Raw genomic sequence first — 27,077 nt, forward strand, 5'->3', positions numbered from 1 at the left:
GATTGCAGGTGGTGTATTTAAGGGATGGCCAGACCTGCAGTCTGTGCCTTGGTTTGTGTTTTTTCATGGGCCCCTGTATCTTGTAACCTGCATTCCTGTTCCTGTTTCTGCCTGACTTGTTGCCGACCCTGCCTGATCCTGACCTCTGCTGACTTCTCCTGTTTGATCCCTGGCTTGTGACCCTGACCATTCTCTGCCTGACCCACTGTACCTACCTGTCCGTTAGTTGCTGTACCCGGCTCGTGACCTGACTACTCTACACCTGCTCCTCCTGTACCTACCTGCCCGGTAGTTATCGTCCCGGCCTGCCTGACTACGTTGTGCTCTATATGTGTATGTACCTGTGTATCTATATCAGTTTAGGTTTGGGTTTATTTCACCTTGCTGTATGTATTTGTGTTAGCTTGGGGTTTGGTGCACTGCGTTTATGTTTGTACTGTTAGTCTTTAATAAAGTGTCTTATTTATACCATATCTGAAGCCTGCGTTTCCCTGTGTCAGTCCACACACTTCTGGTCACACCCGCATCCCTGACAGATCCGTTGATTTAAAGAATGATTTGGTGGTAATATGCCCATTGGAATTAATCAAAGTGAGGTCTAGAAAATCGATTTCAATTGTACTATAATTGAAGGACAACTTAATATTAATCTTATTATTATTTAATGTATTAAAAAAGTTTAAGAGAGACTGTTCAGTACCGTTCCAGAGTAAAAGCACGTCATCTATATATCGTTTATAACATGACAGTTCTGGCCATTCCATCGCATAAATATTGTCCTCCTCCCAATAGGACATAAAAAGGTTTGCTAGGCTGGGGGCAAATTTTGCCCCCATAGCAACACCCCTAACCTGTAAAAAGTAATTGTTGTCGAAACACATGTAGTTCTTCTGCATAGCAAAATTCAATAGGTCCAATATAAAATCAATATGTAGCGCTTAATGTACATTTATAGAAATGTTCATCAGCTAAGAATCAGTCCCAAATAATATAGTCCACCAATAGCTGAACTGGTCAGACCAAATGCATTGGTAATAAATATTTTGTGAGGTGATAAAATAGTCCACCAATAGCTGAACTGGTCAGACCATATACCTTAGTAATAAATATTCCATGTAGTAATGGAACAGTGATGTGCTTACCAGAAGTACATACAAACTGCGTGTTGTATGCATATACTCTGTAAATGTGTCAGGGTCTGGTCACCGGTATGATGTCATCAAGTGCAGTGGCGGACTCTCAAAGATGATGTTAATCACACTCAGGGTCCACCTCAGACTCACCAGTGGGTCCAACGTCATTCAGACTCCAGAAGTAAATCCACCTTAAAGGGGCAGAAAGCCATGCAGGCAGCAGAGACACCTCTAGTAAGGAAGCTCCACCTTGGAGGTGTCACCTCCAAGCGAAGGGTGGGTGGAACTTCTTGCTGTTGTTCAGGAGCTCCTGCCTTAAGGGGTCATTGCCTCTTTACTAAAACAGGAACAGTTCTAGGGATTTTACTCTTTAAAGTTGCCAAACCAAATGGAGGTGTTTTTCCCATTCTGGACCTAAAGACTCTCAATGTGTTCAGAAGTTCAACATAGAAATTGTCAGACTAGCAATTTCCTCCCTCTTTGTGGGAGACACTCCATCTTCAGTAGACATTTGGGAAGCCTATTTGCACATTCCCATCTCTTCCCCATCAATGCTATCTGTGTTTTATCATGGGCGATCAGCATTACTAATTCATCACTCTACACTTTGGCCTGTCTTTGGCCCAGTCTTAGCTTTGCTCCGAAAGGGATTCATGTTTTGGTTTACCTGGATGATCTCCTGTTAAAGGATCAGTCTTCCCTATCCCTTTCAATCAATATCCACCACAAAATGCCGACTCTGCAAAGCCTTGGTTCAGTCTTCAGTCTATGAAAGTCGTTGCTGGAACCTTCTCACAAACTAGAGTACCTTCACCTGATGTTAGACATGGCCCAGTCCAGGATATCCCTGGGACAGACTTCTGTATCGCTTTGTGCCTGCATAATTCTCTTGGGTATATTGGTTGCCTCCTTTAAGGCAGTGACATATGCCCACTTTCACTCCAGACTGTTGCTGTTGTCACTACTTTGGCTGCATTGAACTGACAGGCCCAGTCCTAACACTACCCCCATGCCACACTCCTTAGAGGTTTGGGGTTTCCAACCCAGTGCTAGAATCCTTTACTTCACAGATATGGAAAAGAAAGCAGACTTCAGTAGGCAAAACTACACATTCCAGCCCTGTCTGCTGTCCACATTCCTGGTGTGAAAAACTGGCAGGCAAACATTCTTAGTCATCAAAAAGTACTATTTGACCCCAGAAAAGCACTTCTGACCCACTTACTACAAATAAGAGGTCAAAGAGCTCTGGTGAGAGAGGTGTTCAGGAGGGGAGCACATGTAGAAAGTGAAGACACAGCGATCTAAGTTGAACTTTTTAGAAGCACTTTTACGAAAAACAAGTGAAGGAGCAGAACTTTGGTTAAAAATGTTATTTTACAAATTAATTATAAAAATAAAACTGATTCATACATAAAAATCCATAACTTCAAAGTGCTTGTTTTGTCTAGGGCTCAGGGAAAAGCTGTACTTACCCATTTCTCCGATCCTCTGGAAAACAACACTCCCCCACATTTAGCAGTGGACTGTTCCTGCTGACTGCAGATCCAGAGCTGGTCTACAGGCATGATGGTGTTAGGAACAGCCCATTCACAAGACCATTAGCATGCGGGGGAGGGGGGGAGAGCAAAGGGGACTGGTCTTTTGCTCAAGGGATTGGCAGATTATGTAAGTATATCGTTGCTTTTTGAGTCCCTTGACAAAAATGAGCGATTACCCATGCAGTGCGGGCACAGTCCCAACCTGAATTCTTTTCTTCTTCTTTAGGCTGCATTTTATTGAAGCAATTTCTAATTTGCACAGAGACTGTTTATTTGCCAAAATATTTGTATGAGTTATTGAACTCCATTGTATGGAGGTTTCTATTGCATTTTATTAGGGGTTATTTGCACACAAACAAATCCTTAGAAAAAGGTTTAATGTTATGGATTTTTATGTATGAATTGGTTTTATTTTATAATTATACTTGAATAATTAATTTGTACACAGAAGGCATATTGTGATCTGCTAATACTTGCAGTGCATTGAAGTGAAATGTATCTAGTTCTGTTGGTGCCCAGAGATAGGGTGCTGGCTGAGGATATCACCATCCAGTAGTGTGTAGCATACTTAGAAATACCACCGCTCAACCCAATCCAGTCTATGTGGTCACCATGTGTGAGATGGCCTCAGCCTTGCACCACTCCACAAGCCACGCCCTCTGACATTTTTCATGCCACCCACCGGGGCTTAGCCATAGAGGCAAAGGGCAGAGGCAGGACAGAAGAACTTATGCATCATTGGACATGAAGATGAACATCTGCAAATGATTAGGATAATGAAGTGATGAGTGAAAAAATGTGTGAAAATAGATTTTTGCTGCCATCCTTCATGATGTTATTTGAACAGGATGATAGAGCTGATAATGTTTTTATTGGAAATTGCAACACCATTATTAATAGTTGACAATTATCTCTGTTTGTCTTTTATATTTATTTACAAATAATTTTTTCTTATTTATATACACTTTCTTTAAAAAAAGAAAAAAAAATATTTTTTCAAAGTTCCAATGTATTTTTCAAGGTTTCTAAATGTAAAGTAATGCACCTAGGAAAAAATAATCCCTTGAGAGAGTACACCATTGGGCATCACCGGCAGGAGGAAGGAGGTCCTGATTCCTCTATATAGATCTTTATATCATTAGAGGGGTCCCCAAAAGAAGGAAGGAGGTCCTGATTCCTCTATATAGATCTTTATATCACTAGAGGGGTCACCGGCAGGAGGAAGGAGGTCCTGATTCCTCTATATAGATCTTCATATCACTAGAGGGGTCACCAGCAGGAGGAAGGAGGTCCTGATTCCTCTATATAGATCTGTATATCACTAGAGGGGTCACCAGCAGGAGGAAGGAGGTCCTGATTCCTCTATATAGATCCTATCACTAGAGGGGTCAACAGCAGGAGGAAGGAGGTCCTGATTCCTCTATATAGATCTTTATATCACTAGAGGGGTCATCGGCAGGAGGAAGGAGGTCCTGATTCCTCTATATAGATCTTTATATCACTAGAGGGGTCCCCGAAAGAAGGAAGGAGGTCCTGATTCCTCTATAATGATCTTTATATCTAGAGAGGGGTCACCAGCAGGAGGAAGGAGGTTCTGATTCCTCTATATAGATCTTTATATCACAAGAGGGGTCACCGGCAGGAGGAAGGAGGTCCTGATTCCTCTATATAGATCCTATCACTAGAGGGATCACCGGCAGGAGGAAGGAGGTCCTGATTCCCCTATAAAGATCTTTATATCACTAGAGGGGTCACCGGCAGGAGGAAGGAGGTCCTGATTCATCTATATAGATCTTCATATCACTAGAGGGGTCACCAGCAGGAGGAAGGAGGTCCTGATTCTCCTATATAGATCTTTATATCACTAGAGGGATCACCGGCAGGAGGAAGGAGGTTCTGATTCCTCTATATAGATCTATCACTAGAGAGGTCACCGGCAGGAGGAAGGAGGTCCTGATTCCTCTATATAGAACTTTATATCACTAGAGAGATCACCGGCAGGAGGAAGGAGGTCCTGATTCCTCTATATAGATCTTTATATAACTAGAAGAAGGGTCTCCAAATTATTTAAACTAAGGGCCAGTTAACAGTCCAGACATTGAGGGGGTAAGACTGTGGCCAGTGAGAATAAAAAATGCCCTGGCATCAATGCAAGTAAAAAATGCCCCATTATTGGTTTTAGTGGAGGGAATATTGTGCCATTGTTTGTATCGGGGAAGGAAATAGTACCTCATCATTGGTGTCAGTGGAAGAAACAGTGCCCCATCATTGGTGTCAGTAGGAAGAATAGTGTCCCATTGTTGTGGTCAGTGGTAGGAATAGTGACCTATTGTAGGTATCAGTGACAGGAATTATGCCCTGTTGTTAGTGTCAGTGGAAGGAATAGTGTCCCATAGGCTGGATAAATGCAAGAACAAGGCCACATCTAGCCCCTGGGCTGCAGTATGGAGACCACTCCACTAAAAGAATCACCAGCAGGAGGAAGGAGGTCCCGAGTCCTCTATATAGATCTTTATATCACTAGAGGGGTCACCGGCAGGAGGAAGGAGGTCCCGATTCCTCTATATAGATCTTTGTATCACTAGAGGGGTCACCGGCATAAGGAAGGAGGTCCCGATTCTTCTATATAGATCTTCATATCACTATAGGGGTCACCGGCAGGAGGAAGGAGGTCCTGATTCCTCTATATAGATCTTCATATCACTAGAGGGGTCACCGGCAGGAGGAAGGAGGTCCTGATTCCTCTATATAGATCTTCATATCACTAGAGGGGTCACCAGCAGGAGAAAGGAAGTCTTGTTTTTTGATAGAGTTTAGTTAGTTTTTCTTTTTTTCTGGGTAGTAAATATCTCTGTTCATTAACAGCAGAAAGATTTTTTTTTCTAATATTTACAGGCAGCTCACTGAAGTCATTTAGAGGGAATGTTTAAATGATTTAGCCCGAGGTCTCACTGGGTGTTCAGGTACTTTGTTAATAATGACAGCATCAGTAACAATTTTGGTGTGACGGCAATGGTAGAGTATCAGGAAGTCAACATTAAATGTGGAATGTGCCAAGGGACATTGTGTGTTTTCACCACTTGTAAAGAAACAGTATAAAAGGGAGTAGCAAAGCTGACATCGTATTTGTGAACAAACTGTTGTTGGGAGCGGTTTGTGTGGATGAAGGATCAATACAGAAAGAATCCACAATGAGAAGAATGATGTATTTTTTCTTCCTCCTGGTCCTGCTGTGTGCACCCCATGGGGCAGCTGGTGAGTAGATTCAGGACAATTGATGTGGTTCAACCATTTACTGGAAATATTTAAATGATTTACCCCGAGGTCTCAGGGTATATTCAGGTACTTTATTAATAATGATTTGGACAGCATCAGTAACATTTTTGGTGTGACAGTAATGGTAGAGTATAAGGAAGTCAATATTAAATATAATGTGGAATGTGCCAAAGGACAAGGGACTTGTAAAGAAATGTTATAAAAGAACAGCAGCAAGGCTGATATCGTATTTGTGAACAAGCCAACACTCAGAGCAGTTTGTATTGATGGAGGATCGATACAGAAAGGAGAATCCACAATGAGAAGGACAATGTCTCTTCTCCTTCTCCTGGTCCTGCTGTGTGCTCCCCATGGTGAACTGGTGACTAGATCCAGGTCACCTGATGTGGTTCATTCTGGGTAGGAGGGTTAGGGGGTGATCTATGGTATAGTGGTTGATAGTGAGGAGCCGACACCATATGGAGGACCTAGATCCATTCCTCAATAAAACATCTACAGATCCAACAAGGGAGGTGTAGATTCTGAACTTAAAATGTGTGAACGTTGCATCACTATCAGGTTCAGCAGGATTCCAGCAAACTTAATAGTATAACATAATATATATGAAAACAAAGGCTGGGAAAGATACAAATACCCCCCCCCCCAAAAAGAAAAATAATTTAAATATATTAATAGTAAAAAATAGTCTCGGCATGTAGGTCCCTTTACAAGATAGGTCAGAGTTGGTGACTGGGGACAAAAAGAAGGCATATCTATAAAATACTGTCTTTAGCTTTGAGTGTATGAAGAAAAATTGGAGGAGCTCAGGCCCATAATGGGGATAGTATTACCACAGCCTCCAATGACCCACAATGACTCAAAATCAATATGGTCCAGAGACAGACATATTTAAGGTGAACAAAGCACCAGGAACAAATGACTTACACCCATGAGTCCTCTCATTCAATGTCATTGATTGTAATTTTAATAGACTTCTAATGACTGGCTTGGTAGCAATGGATTGGTGCAAGACCAGTGTAGTGCCTGTATTTGAAAAGGCATTGAAGTCTTTCTCAATTAACTATAGACCAGGTCATTGAAACATACATACAATATCAGTGGTCAAGCATTGAAGGATACAGATTTGGGACTCTGTGCTGAAGAGTTTTCCTTCTCTAATACTGTTCAGAACTTATAGTGTGTAGGAATCATTCCAGGCCTCGCGGCTCTCTTCTGATTGGGGTAATCTTCCATACTAAAGGGACAGAGAAAAGAGTGAACAGACTGGCCTAGTGCAAAACCTTCAAACACCATTACATTGTTAACTTTTTAATAAAATAAAATACTCCCAAAAGAGACAGAATTGCAGGAATATCCCCAAATCCTAGGCACAGGGTGCTTTCACATCCTCAGAGACTGAATGTATGATAATACCACCTCTACAATGCATAAAGTCAAATGTAGTAGGTGAGGCCAAATAACACATTTTGATGTCAAGGTCAAGCCCTACCTTCTGTTGACAGGTAAATCCTCCCCATCTTGATAAAGGAGCACTTAGAAGAGTTTTTTTGTAGCAATATTTACCAATGAGGTCTTATTTCCACAGAACACATTTCATAAATGAGGCAATTAGCCATTTATTTGAATATATTTCAAACCTATATGTGGTAAATAAGTTGCAGTTGGTATACATGTTATCAACCTATTATGGTCTTAATGTGATTTTAATGTATCATTCTTGTTTGTAATAAATGTTTTTACTTTTTTATCATTTACAATGTGTGTTCCCTTTTATGCCAGTAAAGTCGGACACAATTGTTTCTTAGATTTTAGAGGCATATATGGCATTTGAGTGGCATTCTGATATTCTTGTTTTCCTCTCTTGTGAATATGTCAGGAATGTATTCATGCAGACTGAATGTTCAGATTAATGCTCCATCTTTTTTGCACGGAACGGTGTGGCAGATCCATTAATTATACAAATTGGATCTGTTTTAGTGTTCATTTTCTCCAATTTATAATCTGTTTTTTTTCTTGCTCCAGGGTTCACCACCTCTATAACTCCTGGTAAGTTATATTTCTCTTTCTGGAGTTTTACTCTTTTATGACAGAACTGAGGATACTATCAGGATGGGAAGGTTGTATTTGTAATGAAAAGTGCTGTGGATATAATAAAATACATAAAAAATGTACAGAGACAAATATCAGGGCTTTCATTGTCTGCCAGCTTTGGAGGACGCTACTTTCCTGGCTGTCATAATGATCCAATTATAAATAAAATCACACTTAATAGAGAAGTATGGGGTTTGTTGTTTTCCCGAATATATACTTAACTAGTTGGATGCTACATCTGTCCCCCATCGGGGTGAGAACGCAGTGATCACATGACCACTGATTGCCGAGTTCTCACAGCCTCTCTGAGCAAGATCTGTCTGGTTTTGGCAGTTGCCAGGAGAATGGTACTTGCCTGACTGCATTGTGCCAAGTGTAAAGTTTGGTGGAGGGGGGATTATGGTGTGGGGGTATTTTTCAGGGGTTTGGCTTGGCCCCCTAGTTCCAGTGAAGGGAACTCTTAAGGCATCAGCATACCAAGACATTTTGGACAATTTCATGCTCCCATCTTTGTGGGAAGAGTTTGGGGATGGCCCCTTCCTGTTCCATCATGACTGCACACCAGTGCACAAAGCAAGGTCCATAAAGACATGGAGGAGCCAGTTTGGGGTGGAGGAACTTGACTGTCCTGCACAGAGTCCTGACTTCAACCCCATAGAACACCTTTGGGATGAATTAGAGCGGAGACTGCGAGCCAGGCCTCCTCCCCCGACATCAGTGCCTGACCTGACAAATGTGCTTCTGGAAGAATGGTCCAACCTTCCCATAGACACCCTCCTAAACCTTGTGGATGGCCTTCCCAGAAGAGTTGAAGCTGTTATAGCTGCAAAGGGCGGGGCCAACTCAATATTGAACCCTATAGACTCAAAGCTGATTCACATTGATACAGCAGTTATTCAGCGGTTCATGTCAGGTTTACGTCAGGTTCAGGACAGGATTAGCTCAGGATCTTATCCTGTTCACACATACAAATGGTTCCCATAGAAGTCAATAGCCTGTAATCTGCATCTGAACCTGAAGGCACTGCTCAGAAATCGTACATGACTCTTTTTCAAACTGCACTGAATCCACACCACCAGTGCACCGGACATATGTGACCAGGCACCATGGGAAGAAATGTGTTTTCATATGTCATGTGGATTGGATGTGTTTCAAATAAAATCCCATCTGCATATATGTGAACTGGCATTAAAACTGAATGCCATTAAAGTTCATGTACGTGTAAATGCAGGCGTCTCAATAGTTTTGGCAATATAATATAGTATATCCACAAATGAAGGGGATGGAGAACTTTGCTTTGTATTTATTCATACATACACTTCACAAGTAACAGAATGAACATTAAAGCCTCGTACACATGATGCATGCGAGTCTCATATCAAAAATGAAGAGGTTACTTAAGTTACAAAATTTCTCGTACGACAGAATATAACTTCGGAAGTGATGTCATGTATTATATTGCATTGTAATGTATCCTTCCAATTCTGAGCATGTGTGGTCTTGGTCTTCTGATTTTTTGGGGGGAAGAATACTGCACTGATTAAAAGAAAATCGTTAGTTCTTGTGTCTTATGAGAAAAATGGTCGTGTTTGTCCTTTTGGATAATTTCACATGAAATTCGCTGTGTACTAACAATTAGTTTATCGGAAAATGGTAATATTTGTCCAATTTTTTTATCATGTATGCAAGGCTTTCTCAAGTTCATCAGACGTGGAAAGTCTATACAATACATATATCTACACCAGAGGAATAACACAAACACCCACCACAGTGGATAATTAAACAGGTTACTATAGACCAGGGGTCTCCAAATTGTGGCCTGTTGGCCGGATGTGGCCCTTTGCTAGCCTTTATCCAGCCCTTGGGGCACTATTCCTCCCAATGATATGAAACAGTATTCCTCCTACTGACACCAACAATGGGGCACTATTGATAGCACTTATGGGGTATTATTCCTCCCATTAATACCAATGGTGGGGCTCTACTCTTCCTTCTACTGACCACCATTCCTGAGGCCATGTTTATTCTCACTGATTCTGGGTCTGAAACATCTTCTACCCCCATTGGCCACACTCCGGCCCTCTTAAAGTCTGAAGGACCATAAACCGGCCCTTTGTTTGAAAAGTTTGGACACCCTTTTTATGGAGTCTAAATATATATATATACATATTTTTTTCTGTCACTTTTTGGCCAAGGGTTCTGTCAATTCAGCCCTGATACCTTTCATGCCCAGTAAGTAGGGAAAGGCTCAATGTACCCGGACATACCACAATAATTCTGAATTCAGATCCTATTTAAGTCAATGGGAGCCAAATCTATAAAATCAATTCAAATCCATTAAATTCAAGGCTAAAAGGCAAACCTGCTTTGGGGATTCCCTAAACCTTCCAGTGAAGTTGCACATCTCTTGAATGTTTACAAAGTATTAAGGCAAAAGTGACATTTTCAATTGCTGGTAACTTTTATTTTCCTGCAGGCTTCATTTGTTTTGTGAAATATTGACCTGTGGACCCCCAAGAATAAATCCCAGAACCTCAATGAGAATGATGATTGTCCGGAATGCATTTTGTGCCTCCCTATGCCATTAAAAAAGCAGACTGTGAAGAGAAAATTACCAGCAAATGTTTTATTTTCTGTCACTTTGAGGGAAAAATAATGCATCCCCGCCCCCTCACCCCGCCCCCCGGTCTATACTACATACTTAAGATATAGTATACTGTATATACTCTTATACATGCACTTATTATGATGGGAGGGAGAGTTGAATTTTATGATATGAGGGGGAGTTGACTTTTATGATGTGAGGGGGGAGTTGAATTTTATGATATGAGGGGGAGTTGACTTTTATGATGGGGTGGGGAGTTGTTGGTTATGATGGGAGGGGGAGATGACTTTGATGATGGGAGGGGGAATTGACTTTTATGATGGGAGGGGTAGTTGACGTTTATGATGGAAGGGGGGAGTTGACTATTATGATGGAAGGGGGGAGTTGACTTTTATGATGGGAGGGGGAGTTGACTTTTATGATGGGAGGGGGAGTTGACTTTTATGATGGGAGGGGGTAGTTGGATTTAAGCAAACAGAACAGTTGAAGTTGTTGCCCCTTTTTGTAGAGAAGAATGCTTTTGTAGGGATCTCATATCTACATTTTTCCTTTTCTTCAGATACTGACGGCTACAGCTGCACACAGAGAGGTAAGTCACCAAGTGAGGAATCTCTGATACAAGAACTCAGTCAGACAAGCAAAAAAAAAACATCATTTTTTTTGCACAATTTCATTTATTTTGACTGAAATAAGCAGTTTCATCTTTTTGGATTTTTTGGTTACACAACAAAGACTCTACATATTGATTGGATCCGCATGATATAACCAATAGATGTATACACCATCAGGGGTGGGAATTGACCATCTTAGGTCTTAATAAGACATGTGATCTCATGAGATCCTATCACTGGGGTTCATTCACTGAAGGAGTAGAGAATGCAAATGAATGTTATTTAGTTTAGTGAATCAGGTAAATCAGGTCTTCACTAATCATCCAATCATGTGTAAGCACAATGTTTCTAAGGCACACATTAATGCAGTTCTGGAATCATCAATACATTATGAATGATGTTATTTTTAAAGCTAGCAGTGTAGGTACCTGAATATAAATTGGCATCAGTCTCGTTGAGTCCCCTGTACAGCAGAGCTCAGATTAGGAGATGGAGAAGCAGCACATCCTGTGCTCTGCAGTGCATGGAGTATGCTGGTAGGAGAAGAGAGAAGAGTGACAGAGAGAGTTGTGTGATGCTTCTCCTTCACTTTCTAGTCACAGCGGGCTCAATTCACAAAGCGGTATCTACTAAGATCTGCTGTAAAATACCTCTTTTGCCCGGTACACTCTATGATTATGTTGTTCAGCCCAGCAGGAGGCGCTCTCTGTACTAACTATGTGATGTTAGTACTGTGATCTCCCCTCTGAGCTATTGTGCTCTGAGAGGGGGACCCCCCTCCACTCACTGCCCTCCGCCATAACACACCAGTCAGTGCCGATATTTGACCCATGTGTACCAGACTTTAGCATTTTTCAAACATTTTTGTTGCAATTTGCTAAACTCTACTAAACACCTCATGAGCTATTTCATGAAGTGATGCGATAGTTCAGTAGTGACAGCGAGCTGTATTTTAATGCTGGTGGTAGCCGGCATCCTTAAAGTAAATGGTCTGGTCTTCAGTGGCGCCCTGTGTACAGGATACATCTGACAACAGCCGTGAAATGTCTGGGAAGTGAGGTCACCCCGTAGAGTTACTATGGGGCTTCCATTGTCACCTGCCTCTCCTGCACATTCCCACAGACTGGCCCACACGGCGCTGACAGCTCAGCCTGGGAACAGACCGGAGAGGCTGCAGAACAGGTAAGTATAGCGATTTTTCTCTTTACAAGGCTAGATAGATTAGGCTTGGATTGTAGCTGAGAGAAGGTTTAGCATTAGTTGGGTTTGGCCTTTACTTCCACTTTAATAACCAGAAACCAACATGGCTGCCAAGAAGCAGGAGGCCTCCACACCCTTAGAAACCATGACTCATCTGCTGTCAAAAGGGTTCCCAGCTGACAGCAGAATATAAAACCAAAAGAATTTCCGGCATTTAACAATGTAAAAAAAAAATATCATGGGTGCCCCCCAGTTCTTACTAGGCCCTTTGGGTCTTGTTTGGATTTTAGGGGAACCACACATCAAAACTATAAAAACACAGTGTGGGGCTGGGAAAGGGGGGGGGCACGAGAATCTGAACCATACCAGGCCACATGCCCTCAATGTGGGGGGGGATGCTTCGGGGGAGAGTGGACTCCCCTCAAAAGCACCTTCTCCCATGTTGATGGGGACAAGGGCCTCTTCCTCACAACCCTAGACAGTGTTTGTGGGGTTCTGCAAGCAGAGAACTTATTGGAATCTGGAAGCCCCCTTAAAAAGGGGTCCCCCAGATCCTGACCCCCTCACATCCTGACCCTCCCATGTGAATGAATAGGGGTTCATATTACCCCTACTCATTCATCAAAAATTTTTTAAAAAGTGACATCATCAAGTGGCTCCACCTCTCTGTTTATTTAAGTCGGGAGCCATCATTTGTCGAAAGCCAAGCATCAGTGTGGGTGGGTTTTTTTTTTTTTTCAATTCAGGTTGGTGGCCGGCATTCATCATGATTGACATTGAATCTACTTGGGGGAACACTTAGTTTTTGGGAGATTTTGAATAAAGAACAAAAATTGGCTGTGTTTTTTATTTACTTTGCATTTATATACTTATCCATATGGGGGGCTGGGATCTGGGGGCCCCTTGGTTAAAGAGGGCTTTTAGATTACAATAATCTCCCCCTGCGGACCCCCACACCAACTGTACAGCAACTGTCCAGGGTTCTGGGGAAGAGGAATTTATCCCCATCAACATGTTGAGGGCATGTGGCCTGTTTAGGTTCAGGAGGGGGGCAGTTGCTCATCCCCCCTTTCCTGACCTGCTGCGCTGCATGCTCGGATAAGGGTCTGGTATAGATTTTGGGGGGGACCGCACACCATTTCTTTTTATTTTGCATGGGGTTCGCCTTATGGGGGGACCCCCAAACTGATTTTTTTAAAAGTTTTTAAATACCAACAATTATTTTGTTTGCATTCTGTTGTCAGCGAGGAAAAGTAAAATTGGCGTAAAGCTCCAACAATAAACATTTACCAAATTCAGCTCCAAAATCAGCCATAAGATTTTGTTACAATGTTACCAGTGATGGTCCTGAATGTGATTTATAAAATATGAATAGAACATTGATTTATCTGATGGATTTGTGTTGCAGAGGGGACCTCCCTGACTGTACTGATGGATGCACATGTAATGTATTGGGGTTATTCCGTGTACTTGGAGAGAATTCTGAATTCTGTATCCTCCAGATTCCCCTGCGTCACACGCCAATATACTTCATTAATCCTGGACTATGCAGGTAAATACAAAAATCACTACTTTAGGTATTTCATTGTAACATTTTAATATCTAAGCAATGTTTCATTTTTGTAGAATTGATTTCAGTGGTATCTGTCTATGAGAACAGTCACACTGACCATTGAGGGGAATTTCACAAAGGGGTTGATTTTCTAAAACTGGAGAGTGCAAAATCTGGTGCAACTCTGCATAGAAACCAATCAGCTTTCAGGTTATTATGTCAAAGCTTAATTGGACAAATTGAAGTGAGATGCTGATTGGCTCCCATGCACAGCTGCACCAGATTTTGCACTCTCCAGTTTTAGTAACTCTACCCCAACGTGTCCATCTGCTCACCTCTTCCCCCTCCATCCCGGCACCAATATACAGGTTTTCACTTTCTGTTTCTGAACCAACACTCACTTTTTTTCTCTCCCCCCTGAATTGCTGCACATTCTTCCCCCTATATACAATGATCGGTGGGATGTCTAAGTCCTTCTCTGCCAGATATCTCACTCAGCCTGATGGGCTCTCTGATGTCATAGCTGGGAGGGGTTATGAATTGACATCACTTCCCATACTTATATGGAGGTATGGTGGATGAGTACAGAAGGACATAGATGTTCCACTGACCCACCAATGTAACAGATTTTTCAGGTCATTGTTGGGACCCTAAAAACTTCAAGACAAACTGTGACTTTAGAAATAATGAAACTCTTCCCTTCCATCTGATTTTCTGCAAACAGATTATAGACACACAGCCAACACACTGCCTGAGCCTTTCATTGGGGGAACTTTAAAGAGCTGGGAAGGGGGGGGGGTACTAAGCAAACATTCAGGAGGATGTAAAGGTAAAAGGTTTTTTATACTTTAATGCATTCTCTGTATTACGGTAAAACACCTTATATTAGTAACTCCCCCGCAGCCCCTCCTAAATAATCACCTGATCCCCATCTCCATCCAGCACTGTGCACATCTGAGCCGCTCTTCTCTCCTCTCTCCTGTCTCACAGGATTGGCTGAGGGCAGAGAGTGGGGGGCAGAGCCGAGCCGGGCTGTGAGTTTGAAAAGATGCATACAGCTTGACTCGGGATCGAGCATGCTCGGGTGTCCACTATAGGAAGTCGCTTTCAATGGGGGCACTCAGTGGGATCAGGAGCCAGGAGTGCCAATGGGAGACCCCAGAAAAGGAGGATCAGAGCTGCTCTGTAAAGATGTTTATTATTTTAATAGAAAAAAAACTAAAGTTTTACAATCACTTTAACAGTCGAAACAACAGACGATTTAGTCAGAAGTAAGTAATGCGTAGCACAAGAAAATAAAGATATAAAGCAGTGCAGCGCTCAAAACAAAGTGAAGTATACTATATCAGATGACATACAGATATACAGGTGGCCCACATGGCCATAACGTCTAAAACATTAATGGGCTGGTGGTGACTAGATCTCAGACCACTTAATCATGCACTATAGTGACTTCAAGCATGTGCAGTAGATAGTGTCCATGTGCATAAAATAACATGCTGGTGTAAACTGTAGGTGCCAATCCTCAAATAGGTGAAGTGCCCCCTCACCTTCCTGCCCAGGCCCCTAGGGACCAATGAGCCTTTGAGTATATGGTAAATCTTGGATAGATCCTTCAGATGGTGAATCCCTCAGGAAGTAATGGTGGGACTCTCCTCCTCTTATCTCCTATGTCAGAGCGTTGGTGGTATCGAAGGTACCCCTCCCACACGATCATCAATAAGGAAAAAGAACTGTTTTCTTCTTTAGATTGCTTTTGATGTCTTGGCAGAAAATTATAAATTTTTGGAAAATAAGGGACCTCTCAAGGCCTATCAAAGAGCCTCAGCTCTGCTTAAATCACTTCCATTTCCTATGGTAACAATGAAAGATGTGGAAGGCTTGCCTCACCTTTTGTTATTCTGGAGAAATAGCTGCTTGTTTGTCTGTGTCCATGCGTAGCACATCCTACAGAGTGCAGAGGTCAGGGGTATGTAATACGTAGTACATCCTACAGAGTGCAGAGGTCAGAGGTATGTAATATGTAGCACATCCTACAGTGTGCAGAGGTATGTAAGACATAGCACATCCTACAGAGTGCAGAGGTCAGGGGTATATAATGCACAGCACAGCCTACAGAGTGCAGAGGTCAGAGGTATGTTATACACAGCACATCATACAGAGCAGAACATGTAATGAGCAGCACAGTTTATAGGGTGCAGTGAACAGGACTATGTAACATACAGCATGGAGTACAGCAGTCATGAGTACAACATAAAGCACGGCATACAGAGTACAGCAGTCATGAGTACAGCATAAAGCACAGCATACAGAGTACAGCAGTCACGAGTACAACATAAAGCACAGCATACAGAGTACAGCAGTCACGAGTACAACATAAAGCACAGCATACAGAGTACAGCAGTCACGAGTACAACATAAAGCACAGTATACAGAGTACAGCAGTCACGAGTACAACATAAAGCACAGCATACAGAGTACGGCAGTCACAAGTACAACATAAAGCACAGCATACAGAGTACAGCAGTCACGAGTACAACATAAAGCACAGCATACAGAGTACAGCAGTCACGAGTACAACATAAAGCACAGCATACAGAGTACAGCAGTCACGAGTACAACATAAAGCACGGCATACAGAGTACAGCAGTCATGAGTACAACATAAAGCACAGCATACAGAGTACAGCAGTCATGAGTACAACATAAAGCACGGCATACAGAGTACAGCAGTCAGGAGTACAACATAAAGCACAGCATACAGAGTACAGCAGTCACGAGTACAACATAAAGCACAGCATACAGAGTACAGCAGTCATGAGCACAACATAAAGCACAGCATACAGAGTACAGCAGTCACGAGTACAACATAAAGCACAGCATACAGAGTACAGCAGTCACGAGTGCAACCTAAAGCACAGCATACAGAGTACAGCAGTCAGGAGTACAACATAAAGCACAGCATACAGAGTACAGCAGTCACCAGTACAACATAAAGCACAGCATACAGAGTACAGCAGTCACGAGTACAACATAAAGCACGGCATACAGAGTACAGCAGTCATGTATACAACATAAAGCACGGCATACAGAGTACAGCAGTCACGAGTACAACATAAAGCACGGCATACAGAGTACAGCAGTCACGAGTACAACATAAAGCACAGCATACAGAGTACAGCAGTCACGAGTACAACATAAAGCACATCATACAGAGTACAGCAGTCACGAGTACAACATAAAGCACGGCATACAGAGTACAGCAGTCACGAGTACAACATAAAGCACAGCATACAGAGTACAGCAGTCACGAGTACAACATAAAGCACAGCATACAGAGTACAGCAGTCACGAGTACAACATAAAGCACAGCATACAGAGTACAGCAGTCACGAGTACAACATAAAGCACAGCATACAGAGTACAGCAGTCACGACTACAACATAAAGCACGGCATACAGAGTACAGCAGTCACGAGTACAACATAAAGCACAGCATACAGAGTACAGCAGTCACGAGTACAACATAAAGCACAGCATACAGAGTACAGCAGTCATTAGTACAACATAAAGCACAGCATACAGAGTACAGCAGTCACGAGTACAACATAAAGCACAGCATACAGAGTACAGCAGTCACCAGTACAACATAAAGCACATCATACAGAGTACAGCAGTCACGAGTACAACATAAAGCACAGCATACAGAGTACAGCAGTCACGAGTACAACATAAAGCACAGCATACAGAGTACAGCAGTCACGAGTACAACATAAAGCACAGCATACAGAGTACAGCAGTCACGAGTACAACATAAAGCACAGCATACAGTGTACAGCAGTCACGAGTACAACATAAAGCACGGCATACAGAGTACAGCAGTCAGGAGTACAACATAAAGCACAGCATACAGAGTACAGCAGTCATTAGTACAACATAAAGCATGGCATACAGAGTACAGCAGTCACGAGTACAACATAAAGCACGGCATACAGAGTACAGCAGTCACGAGTACAACATAAAGCACGGCATACAGAATACAGCAGTAAGGCGCAGGGTATGAACTGCTGGCTAAGAGTATGATATGTACAACATTCCACTCCTTGATTGGGCCAATCAGATCACTCAGTGATATTTGGCAGTCATGGAGAAGTGATCTAGTCTGAAAATAGGTATAATTGGGCTCTGTACATGATTTTTTTTTCTGAGCAGAGCTGATTTTAACAAACAACATTGCTAAGCTGAGGATATCAGGACTTTGATGGGCGGTCTTATTATTTCTTATACTACTATTAGTCTTTATACCTTTATTTGGAGCATTCAATTTCCATTTCTACTTTTCAATAAAATATTCTTTTTTCTTTCAGAAACCAATGAAACTATCACCGATGACAGGAGTGTTTTTTTACAAAGCATAACAAGAAACAATTGGGATGACACTGCTAATAATTACTATAACCATCTATTAAACTGCAATCAGTCCCTCCTCTACGGGCTGAAGAGAGCTCTGGAGATTTCCCCCGCCGAGTCCATCATTGTGCTTTATACATTTGGCTCCATGGCAGATTACAATGACACTCAGCTGCTGTCTGAGGTTCATACATTGCTGGAGGAAAAGAAGTCCCAAGTAAGAGTCTTCCATGTAAAGTCATACATCGTCTACGTATCTCTGATCCATAGCTAAACATTTTATTTCTCTCTACAGGTTTATTTTTATTGGCACCCATGGTTATATTGTGCACCGGGTTTACCCCAGCTTGATGTATTTCAAGACATTGCATCTCGTAGTTATGGAGAATTGATTAATAAGGATTTTACTGACTATTATAGGGTAAGAATCATATTAGAATCATAGGAAGCATACAGTAGAAAAGACAAATACATTTTGGTGGTGGACACTTTATGTATGAGATTCAATTCCAAATATACTGCATACTATACATCTGTAGATTGCAATGATCTGATTCAGGGATTCGGTGAACTTTCAAGAAGTTCATGTGCCGAACCGGAACCTGAACGCCATTGAAATTAATGGAAGCAGAATCTGTCAAATTAAAATGACCATTTTCTGGACTAATAGGCAATAATAGCATTGGGGTGGGCACTGCCATTGGGAACGTGTACCAATGTAAAAAATGTGTTTTTAAAAATTAATTTGGTGAGCAGCAGTGATTTTTTTAAATGATTAAACTGAAACAGTAAAAATGATTATATTATTGCCCCGGGGTATCCTAATCCTGCCTGTAAGGGGGCGTCTCTGTGATGTATAGAAAGCGCTGCAGCAGTACTGACATTTACAAAGGAAAAAGGTTTCAAAATTGTTGGTAGATGATATAATTTATAGCTCTTTTGTTTAGAAAAACACACAAACCCCTCCAAGGATCTGCTATGCATTTTAGGGGTCCTTAGGAGAGGTTTGTGTGTTTTATTTTGTTTACTTTGTAAATGTCATTTTTGCTGTATTACATCCTTCAGCAAGAATATAAAAAAATAGAGATCCCCAAAATACATATCAGACCGTTTGAGGGAGCACCTGACCTGAAAAAAAACTGAAAAACTGTGTAGTCCCCCAATAAATTCATACCAGACTCAAAGAAGTTTTAGGAATGACATTGATGAAATATGGAGACATCTATTTCTATGAGGAAAGCGTTTCTCCCTACAATCTCTGGATCCTAGTGTAGTACTATGAATGTCATTGGTGAAATACGCACAAAGCTCAGGCTATTGTTTGCTCTCATTGACACTATGCTGACAAGTCTGGGTCCATTGCTAGGAAATGTGTCCTTTCTTGGCCAATAGTTTACATGTCACATATACCACAACAGCATGTATTTTATTCTGTATTAGAGGACAGTGAAAATACCCAGTGACTGGGCTCACAGGGGGGATTAAACACATCTTCCTACATAAGTTATACCTGTTTATCTGCAGTATTCTTTTATTTATCATTTATTTCAGGTACTTATATACCACCATCAATTTACACAGCACTTTACATATATATTGTACATTCACATCAGTCCCTAACCCTCAAGGGGTGTACAATCTAAGGTCCCTAACTTACATTCACACATACACATGCTAGGACCAATTTAGACAGGATCCAATTCACCTACCAGCATGTCTTTGGAGTGTGGGAGGAAACCGGAGTACCCGGAGGAAACACATACAGGGAGAACATGCAAACTCCAGGCATGAGGTGTCGTGGTTGGGATTCAAACCAACAACCCTAGTACTGCCAGGCGGAAGTGCTAACCATTTAGCCACTGTGCTTCTCTCTTCTCTTCTCTTCTCTTCTCATCTCTTCTCTTCTCTTCTCTTTTCTTCTCTTCTCTTCTCTTCTCATCTCTTCTCTTCTCTTCTCATGTCTTCTCTTCTCATCTCATCTCTTCTCTTCTCTTCTCACATAATGTTAACGCTTGTCTGAAAGCTAAAAAAAGGGGTTGAGAGCAGAAATCACACACTGCAGGGCTAAGTGAGGAGAGCTCTAAGAGCTGATTGGAGGGAAGAGACGCCCTCCCCCTTCACACAGCACACAGGAACAGAGCTGAGGGAGTTAATCTGCTGGAGGTCCCTCCCCATCACCATTTTTGTTTTGGTGTCAGGGAAAAAGAGGAAACAGATCAGAGGAACATGTACCAAAGTAAAAAGAAATTCTAAAAAGTGTATTTTGTTGGGTAGCAGCGATATTAATATTGCCTTATTAACAACATTAAAAATGCAAACTCCTCTAAATAACATGCCTGGTGGGTGTCCTCAGCCTGCCTGTGAAGGGACATATCTGTATTATGTATACAACCTTTTACAGTAAAATTGATATTTACAAAAAAGCCATTAAATCGCCCCTAAATGACTGCTCCTGACTACTTTGTTTGTAAAAATGTGGCCCAGGATTCCCTTTGTACACTATCCCCACCTCTTTGTTTACATTATGTCAGCCGGGAATCTGATGCTAACAGCTGAATGGGCCAGGTAGAAATACATCACTGATGTATCACTGCTTGTAGGAGTTTTCTTTCTGCTCTAGGAGGATGCCGAACCCCTGACCTCTGTGTGGGCAGAGCTGATTGGCCCTGTGCTGATCACAAGCACTCTCCCAAAAAAAAAAAACCCTCTATAGCAATACACACCAAACTGAGCATGTACAGAGTGACTCCACACTATATGCGCTGTTAGGAGATAAGAGGGGACACTGAAAGAAGGGAAAGATCAGAGAAGACAGGATCAAACATAGCTTTTACACAATGCTCAGGGTTAACCCCTTAGGTTCCACAGTGAGTATAACAAGCACGCCTTACTGCATCTACAGACTGATTGTACTGTTGGGGGTTTAGTAACACTTTAACCCCTTCCACTCCGCCCTATAGAGGAAATACTGCTACAGGGCAGCACTGGTACACAAAATCAATGATTTTGCAGTTCCGGGTAGGAGGCTATTTGCCACCTCGGCTGCCAATCATGAATACTCACCGACACCCGGTGATAGTTGATGTATAAACAACACAGATCTCTCCCCTGTCAGCTCCTGCACACCGCCATTACTAGTGAAAAAAAAAATCTCAGTATATATACCGCCAGTTGTAAACGCTATAACTTTCACGTAAACCAATTAATTTACACGTATTGGCCTAAATTTATGATGAAATTAGATTTTTTAAAAATTTTTACTGGATTTGTTTTATAGAAAAATGTAAAAAATGTTTTTTTTTCTCAAAAGTGTCGGTTGTTTATAGATCAAAAAATAAAAAACAGAGGTGATCAAATACCACAGAAAAAAAGCTCTATTTATAGGAAAAAAAGGACGTAAATTTATTTTGGGTGCAGCATTGCATGACCGCGCAATTGTTAGTTAAAGTTATGCAGCATGGTTTTCGCAAAAAATGTCCTGGTCAGGAAGGGGGGGGGGGAATCCTCTGGAGGGAAAGTGGTTCTGAAAAACACTTCTTGTCCTTATCTTCATAAACAGTGTCTCCTAAAATGAAAACCAGCGAAGTTCTGGTAACACAGGTGAACAGCTGGAGGGGTCCAGTAGCAAAGGTCCCCCCCACTGGAACTTGAGTGCATTGGTAATAATGGGGGAAGGGCTGCCCATGATAGCTGAGTTTTCTGAAGAAGCTGTGAGCTATGAGACTTCTCCCCTGCCACCCTCACACCCATTCTGAGGGCCTTTTACCCGGCTGCAGATCACCTGCTTAGCTACTTCTGCCTCATCAGGTGTGACCAATCTGAGCTGCCAATGGAGGAAAGGAGAAAAACTTATCATTTGTGGGCATGTCCAGGAACCCAGAGAGTTGTGGGAAATGGAGTTAAAGGGGCCTGTGTCTGCATCTGGTTATGGAAAGCAACAATGACCTAAAAATGAGGAATTGTAGATGAAAATAGTGACTGGAATTGTGATAAATGTGTAGTGGCAGACAGTAGCGTTGCACAAAGACATCTCTAGTAATCTGTGATGATTTTACTTTTCAAAACACTGAATTTCTCAAAGTAAAAATGCCAAGAAATGTAACATTGGCCATATCATAAATGTAGCGAATCTTGAAGAGGTCGGTGTTTTGGAGGGAGTGGTCCTGATGTATTTCTCCTAAACCACAAGAGATGAGTCTGGGAACTGAAGTTTTCTTATCTATATAATCTCAATATTTGCTCAATCCCTCAAAGTTCTGTGAGAATCTCATTGCGTTTCATTGTGGGATTTAGAGATTTTCCATATCACAGAACATCCATGGCCAACCCAAGACTCCTTGGTGGTTCCCTGGTCAGTATATGGACCAATAAGGTCCGGGATAAACAAAATAATTTGTGTAGTGACCCGGGGACAAATTCTTGTAGGATAAATCACCAATTATCATAGCTCAATGGTATCTTTAGCACTTGATGTACTAAGATGGATTGCTACATCTGGGTGTATATGGGAAATAAATGGGGGTTTCAATGATAGCAGAAGGTTGGGAAGCCAGTGGAGGGATTGGCAGAGAGGGGTGGCAGATACAGAATGGTTAGTAAGGTGGATAAGTCTGGCAGCAGAATTCATGATAGACTGAAGAGGGGATAGCCTGTGATTTGGTAGGCCAATGAGGAGGGAGTTGCAATAGTCAAGGCGAGATATAACAAGGGAGTGAATCAGTTGCTTAGTGGTTTCCGAAGTTAGGAACGGCCGTATCTTGGAGATGTTGCAGAGGTGAAGTCTACAAGATTTGGACAGTGATTGGATTTTGGGCTGAAAGGACAGATTACCCTGGCATGAAGGGAGGGACTGATGATTGTGTTATTGAACTTGATGGAGAAGTCAGGGGAGGGGCACGGGCTGGGGGAATACTAAGAGCTCAGTTTTGGAAAGATTGAGTTTGAGGAAGTGGAGTGACATCCATGCCGATATGTCGCTTAGTAGGTTAGTAATGCGAGGAGACTGAAGGGGTGAGGTGAGGAGGAGACTGAAGGGGTGAGGTGAGGAGGAGACTGAAGGGGTGAGGTAAGGAGGAGACTGAAGGGGTGAGGTGAGGGGTAGAAAGATAGATTTGTGTGTCATCAGCATAGAGATGGTACTTAAAGCCATGGGAGTTTATCAAGTGACCAAGGGAGGAGGTGTAGATGGAGAAGAGAAGGGGCCAAGGACAGAACCTTGAGGGACCCCTACAGAAAGAGGAAGTGAAGAGGAGGAGGCAGAGTTATAGGTAACACTGAAGAAGCGCTGCGATAGGTAGGAGGAGAACCAGGAGAGGGCAGAGTCTCTGAGACCAAGAGAGAGGAGTTTTTTGAGAAGGAGGGGATGGTCAACCATATCAAAAGCCGCAGAGAGGTCAAGTAGTAAGAGTATGAAGTAGTGACCATTGGTTGGGATGACTACGTAGCAGTGCCCATTGGTTGGTATGAGTATGGAGTAGTGACCATTGGTTGGGATGAGTATGGAGTAGTGGCCGTTGGTTGGGATGAGTACGGAGTAGTGGCCATTGGTTGGGAGGAGTACGGAGCAGTGGCCATTGGTTGGGATGAGTAGGGAGTAGTGACCATTGGTTGGGATGAGTAGGGAGTAGTGGCCATTGGTTGGGATGAGTACGGAGTAGTGGCCATTGATTGGGATGAGTACAGAGTAGTGGCCATTGGTTTTAGCAGTTAGTAGATCATTAGTGAGTTTTAGTAGGGCAATTTCAGTGGAGTGGAGTGAGCAAAAGCCAGACTGTAAAGGGTCAAGAAGGTTGTTGTCGGTGAGGGAGGAGCTCAGGCGATTGTAGACTAAGCGTTCTAGGAGTTTAGAGTAAATGGCAGCAGGGAGATGGGTCTTAAGTTGTTCAGGTTGGTGGTGTCCAGGGAGAGTATGGGAGTGATGTGCGCATGCTTTAGAGGGGAGCGGAAGGCACCAGTAGAGAGGGAAAGATTGAAGATGTGAGTGAGGGAGCATAGGATGGAAGAAGAAGGGGACCTAAGTAGTTGTGAGGGGACAGGATCCAGGGGGCAGGTAGTGAGATGGGCTTCTGAGAAAACCTCAGCGACTTCTTCAGTAGTAGCGAGGTCAGAAGAGGAAAGTGTTGAGGGAGGTTTAGTATAAGGTATGATAAGTGGGATGGATGTCTGTGCAGTGGAGATGCCCCTAAGAATTCCATCAATCTTGTTTTTAAAATGATTTGCAATCTCGTGAGCAGTGAGTGAGTTACTGGGTGGAGGTGGAGAAAGTAGAGAGTTAAAAGTAGAGTAGAGACGATGAGGACTGGATGACAAGGTATTAATAAGAGTGACAAAGTAGGCTTGTTTGGCAACATGGATGGAGGAATTGTTTGTTAAGAAAGCAGAGTTATATTGGGTGAATGCTTTCTGGGATTTGGTTTTCCGCCACAATCGCTCCAGCACACGACTATGTTGTTTAAGATTTCTGGTGTGGTCAGTCTGCCAAGGATGTAATGGTCGGGGCCTGATGCTTCATGTTGTTAGAGGAGCAAGTGTGTCCAATGTGGATGAAAGTGAACTGTTATAGACAGCAGTGGCCAGGTCAGGGCAGGACAGGGGAGAGATTCTGTCATAGTGGTGGTCAGTTGCAGAGTTGAAAGGAGCCCGGTTCAAGTTGTGAAGGTTTCTGCGGGTAATTGTTTGCTGCTTGCAGGGATAGGTGTTTGAAGACGAGGAAACTGTGAAGGTAATGAGATTGTTATCAGAGAGAGGAAAGGGGGTGTTTGTGAGGTTGTAGGAAGTACAAAGATGGGAGAAAACAAGGTCTAATGTATTCCCATCAGAGTGAGTGGAGGACTGTATACATTGTGCTAATGTAAAAGATGAGGTTAGGTTGAAGAGTTGAGATGTAGCCGGGTTGTTGACATTATTAGGGATGTTAAAATCTCTGAGAATGATAGCGGGTAGTTCAGAGGAGAGAAAGTAAGGTAGCCAGGAGGAGAAATCATCAAGAAAGCGGGACACGGGTCCAGGAGGCTGATAGACCACTGCAATCCTCAGAGAAATGGGAGAAAACAGCCGGATGCAGTGAGTCTCAAAAGAAGAGAAGGATAGAGAGGGAGGAATAGGGAGGACTTGAAAGGTGCTGAGTGGGGATAGAAGCAAACCAACCCCACCACCTTTCCAACCACTGAGTCTGGGTGAGTGGGTCCAGATGAGACCTCCATAGGAAAGTGCTGCATGCAGTAGAGTTTCTTGTTGTTGTATCTTCCTGCTGCTTGAGTTATCCTGCTTTAGTTCAACTGCTGTGTTTAACTGCGTCTTAGCACTCCATCAACCCAGCACTCACGCAAAAGCAGCACCCCATCTGAGTCTGTGCCCCCCATCTGTGATCCCCCCATGAGCTGATCTAAATTTGTAGGAAGATGGTCAAATGATCACTCTTCTCCGCCTCAATTAGGAACTGATAAGGATCACATGAATAGGGGGGGATGTTTCTTGAACAGACCAGACACAGACTACAGTCATAAAACGAGTGCAACTAGAGGTGAGAACTAATCAACATATACAAAAATATATATACACTATTTGTTCTGAAATTAACAGGAGTCAATGCGTTGTTCTTGTTAAGAGTGGAGAGGAGATAGGAGCATTTACGCAAAAGCAGCACCCCATAAATAATATGTTTTCTTTCTCTCTTATTTTTGACAGTTTATTCACTCATTCGAAATATTGTTGTCTAAACCTCTAAATTCATCTGTGCGCATCCTGAACGTCAACAAAAATGTCACCGACAAATATACTGACACGTTTGATGTTACCACTTCCTTATCACATTTAATGATCATAGCAGATGAATCATTCGCTCTGGATTTCACTGATCCGAATGGTACGTTCACGACTTACGACTTAGATTTACAGTAAGAACGTCTGAATGTATTTACTGTATTATTTCCAACAACGGTAAGAAGATAAAACTGATGTCCACCATTTCTACAATAAAATTATAATGAATCCTCACAGCCAATATTCACACAAAGTGTCCTGGGAGTCGGCGGCTTTCACATTTTTTAAAACTTAGTATAAGGGAATTCTCTTTCTTCTCTTCTTGGTTCACCAGAAACCTGGAATGTGAAGACATGGAATGCATTAGTGATCCCAGATCTGGGTCATTCTATCATTATTCCTTTGTTGATGGGCTTTGAACTTCTGAAATCCTCCAGAATCCAGTGACAGATACATTTGATCTGGATCTGACCTTCTTCTGACCTACACTTGACCTGCTTAGACTTGTATAGAAATACAAACCCATTGAAAGTGAACAAAAGCCCATCAACACAGGTCCTTGTAGACTCCAGGAAAATTCCACACTTTCCTCTACATGTGTTTGTGCCAAATACTTCCCACCGGCTGTGTGCCAGGCAGGATGGATATGAATTTCCTGCATATCGGGTACCATAGTTGCAAGTTGTTCATATTTTGCCATGACATCACAATAAAGCCTAGTGATGTTGCCAATGTATTTGTAATATCACAATACCTATTACTATCATATACTGAATTTGAGATCACAATAACAGCTGATATCATGATTCTGAATGCGATAATTCAAAAGTGTTTATGATAAAAGAACTTTGACAATGGTATCCTGAAAGTTCTCCAGGTGAGCAGAGACAAGAAAAAAAAGA

The 27,077-nt window shown here is 42.3% G+C and overlaps 1 protein-coding gene across 1 annotated transcript in view; it reads left to right on the forward strand.

The window, feature by feature from the left end:
* Positions 1 to 5,798: 5,798 nt before the first annotated feature.
* Positions 5,799 to 27,077, forward strand: part of LOC149470712 (uromodulin-like) — a 55,700-nt gene continuing 34,421 nt past the window's right edge. Inside the window, exons 1-7 of the mRNA XM_089661623.1 lie at positions 5,799 to 5,926; positions 7,970 to 7,993; positions 11,203 to 11,232; positions 13,863 to 14,006; positions 18,372 to 18,631; positions 18,710 to 18,835; positions 26,101 to 26,278. Coding sequence (XP_089517749.1) covers positions 5,863 to 5,926; positions 7,970 to 7,993; positions 11,203 to 11,232; positions 13,863 to 14,006; positions 18,372 to 18,631; positions 18,710 to 18,835; positions 26,101 to 26,278 — 826 coding nt within the window. The 5' untranslated portion in view covers positions 5,799 to 5,862. The remainder of the gene's footprint in view (positions 5,927 to 7,969; positions 7,994 to 11,202; positions 11,233 to 13,862; positions 14,007 to 18,371; positions 18,632 to 18,709; positions 18,836 to 26,100; positions 26,279 to 27,077) is intronic.

This window comes from Staurois parvus, unplaced genomic scaffold (assembly GCF_062004578.1).
Source record: "Staurois parvus isolate SC_StPar_1 unplaced genomic scaffold, SC_StPar_1.0 ptg000034l, whole genome shotgun sequence".
In the NCBI taxonomy this organism is placed as follows: domain Eukaryota; kingdom Metazoa; phylum Chordata; class Amphibia; order Anura; family Ranidae; genus Staurois; species Staurois parvus.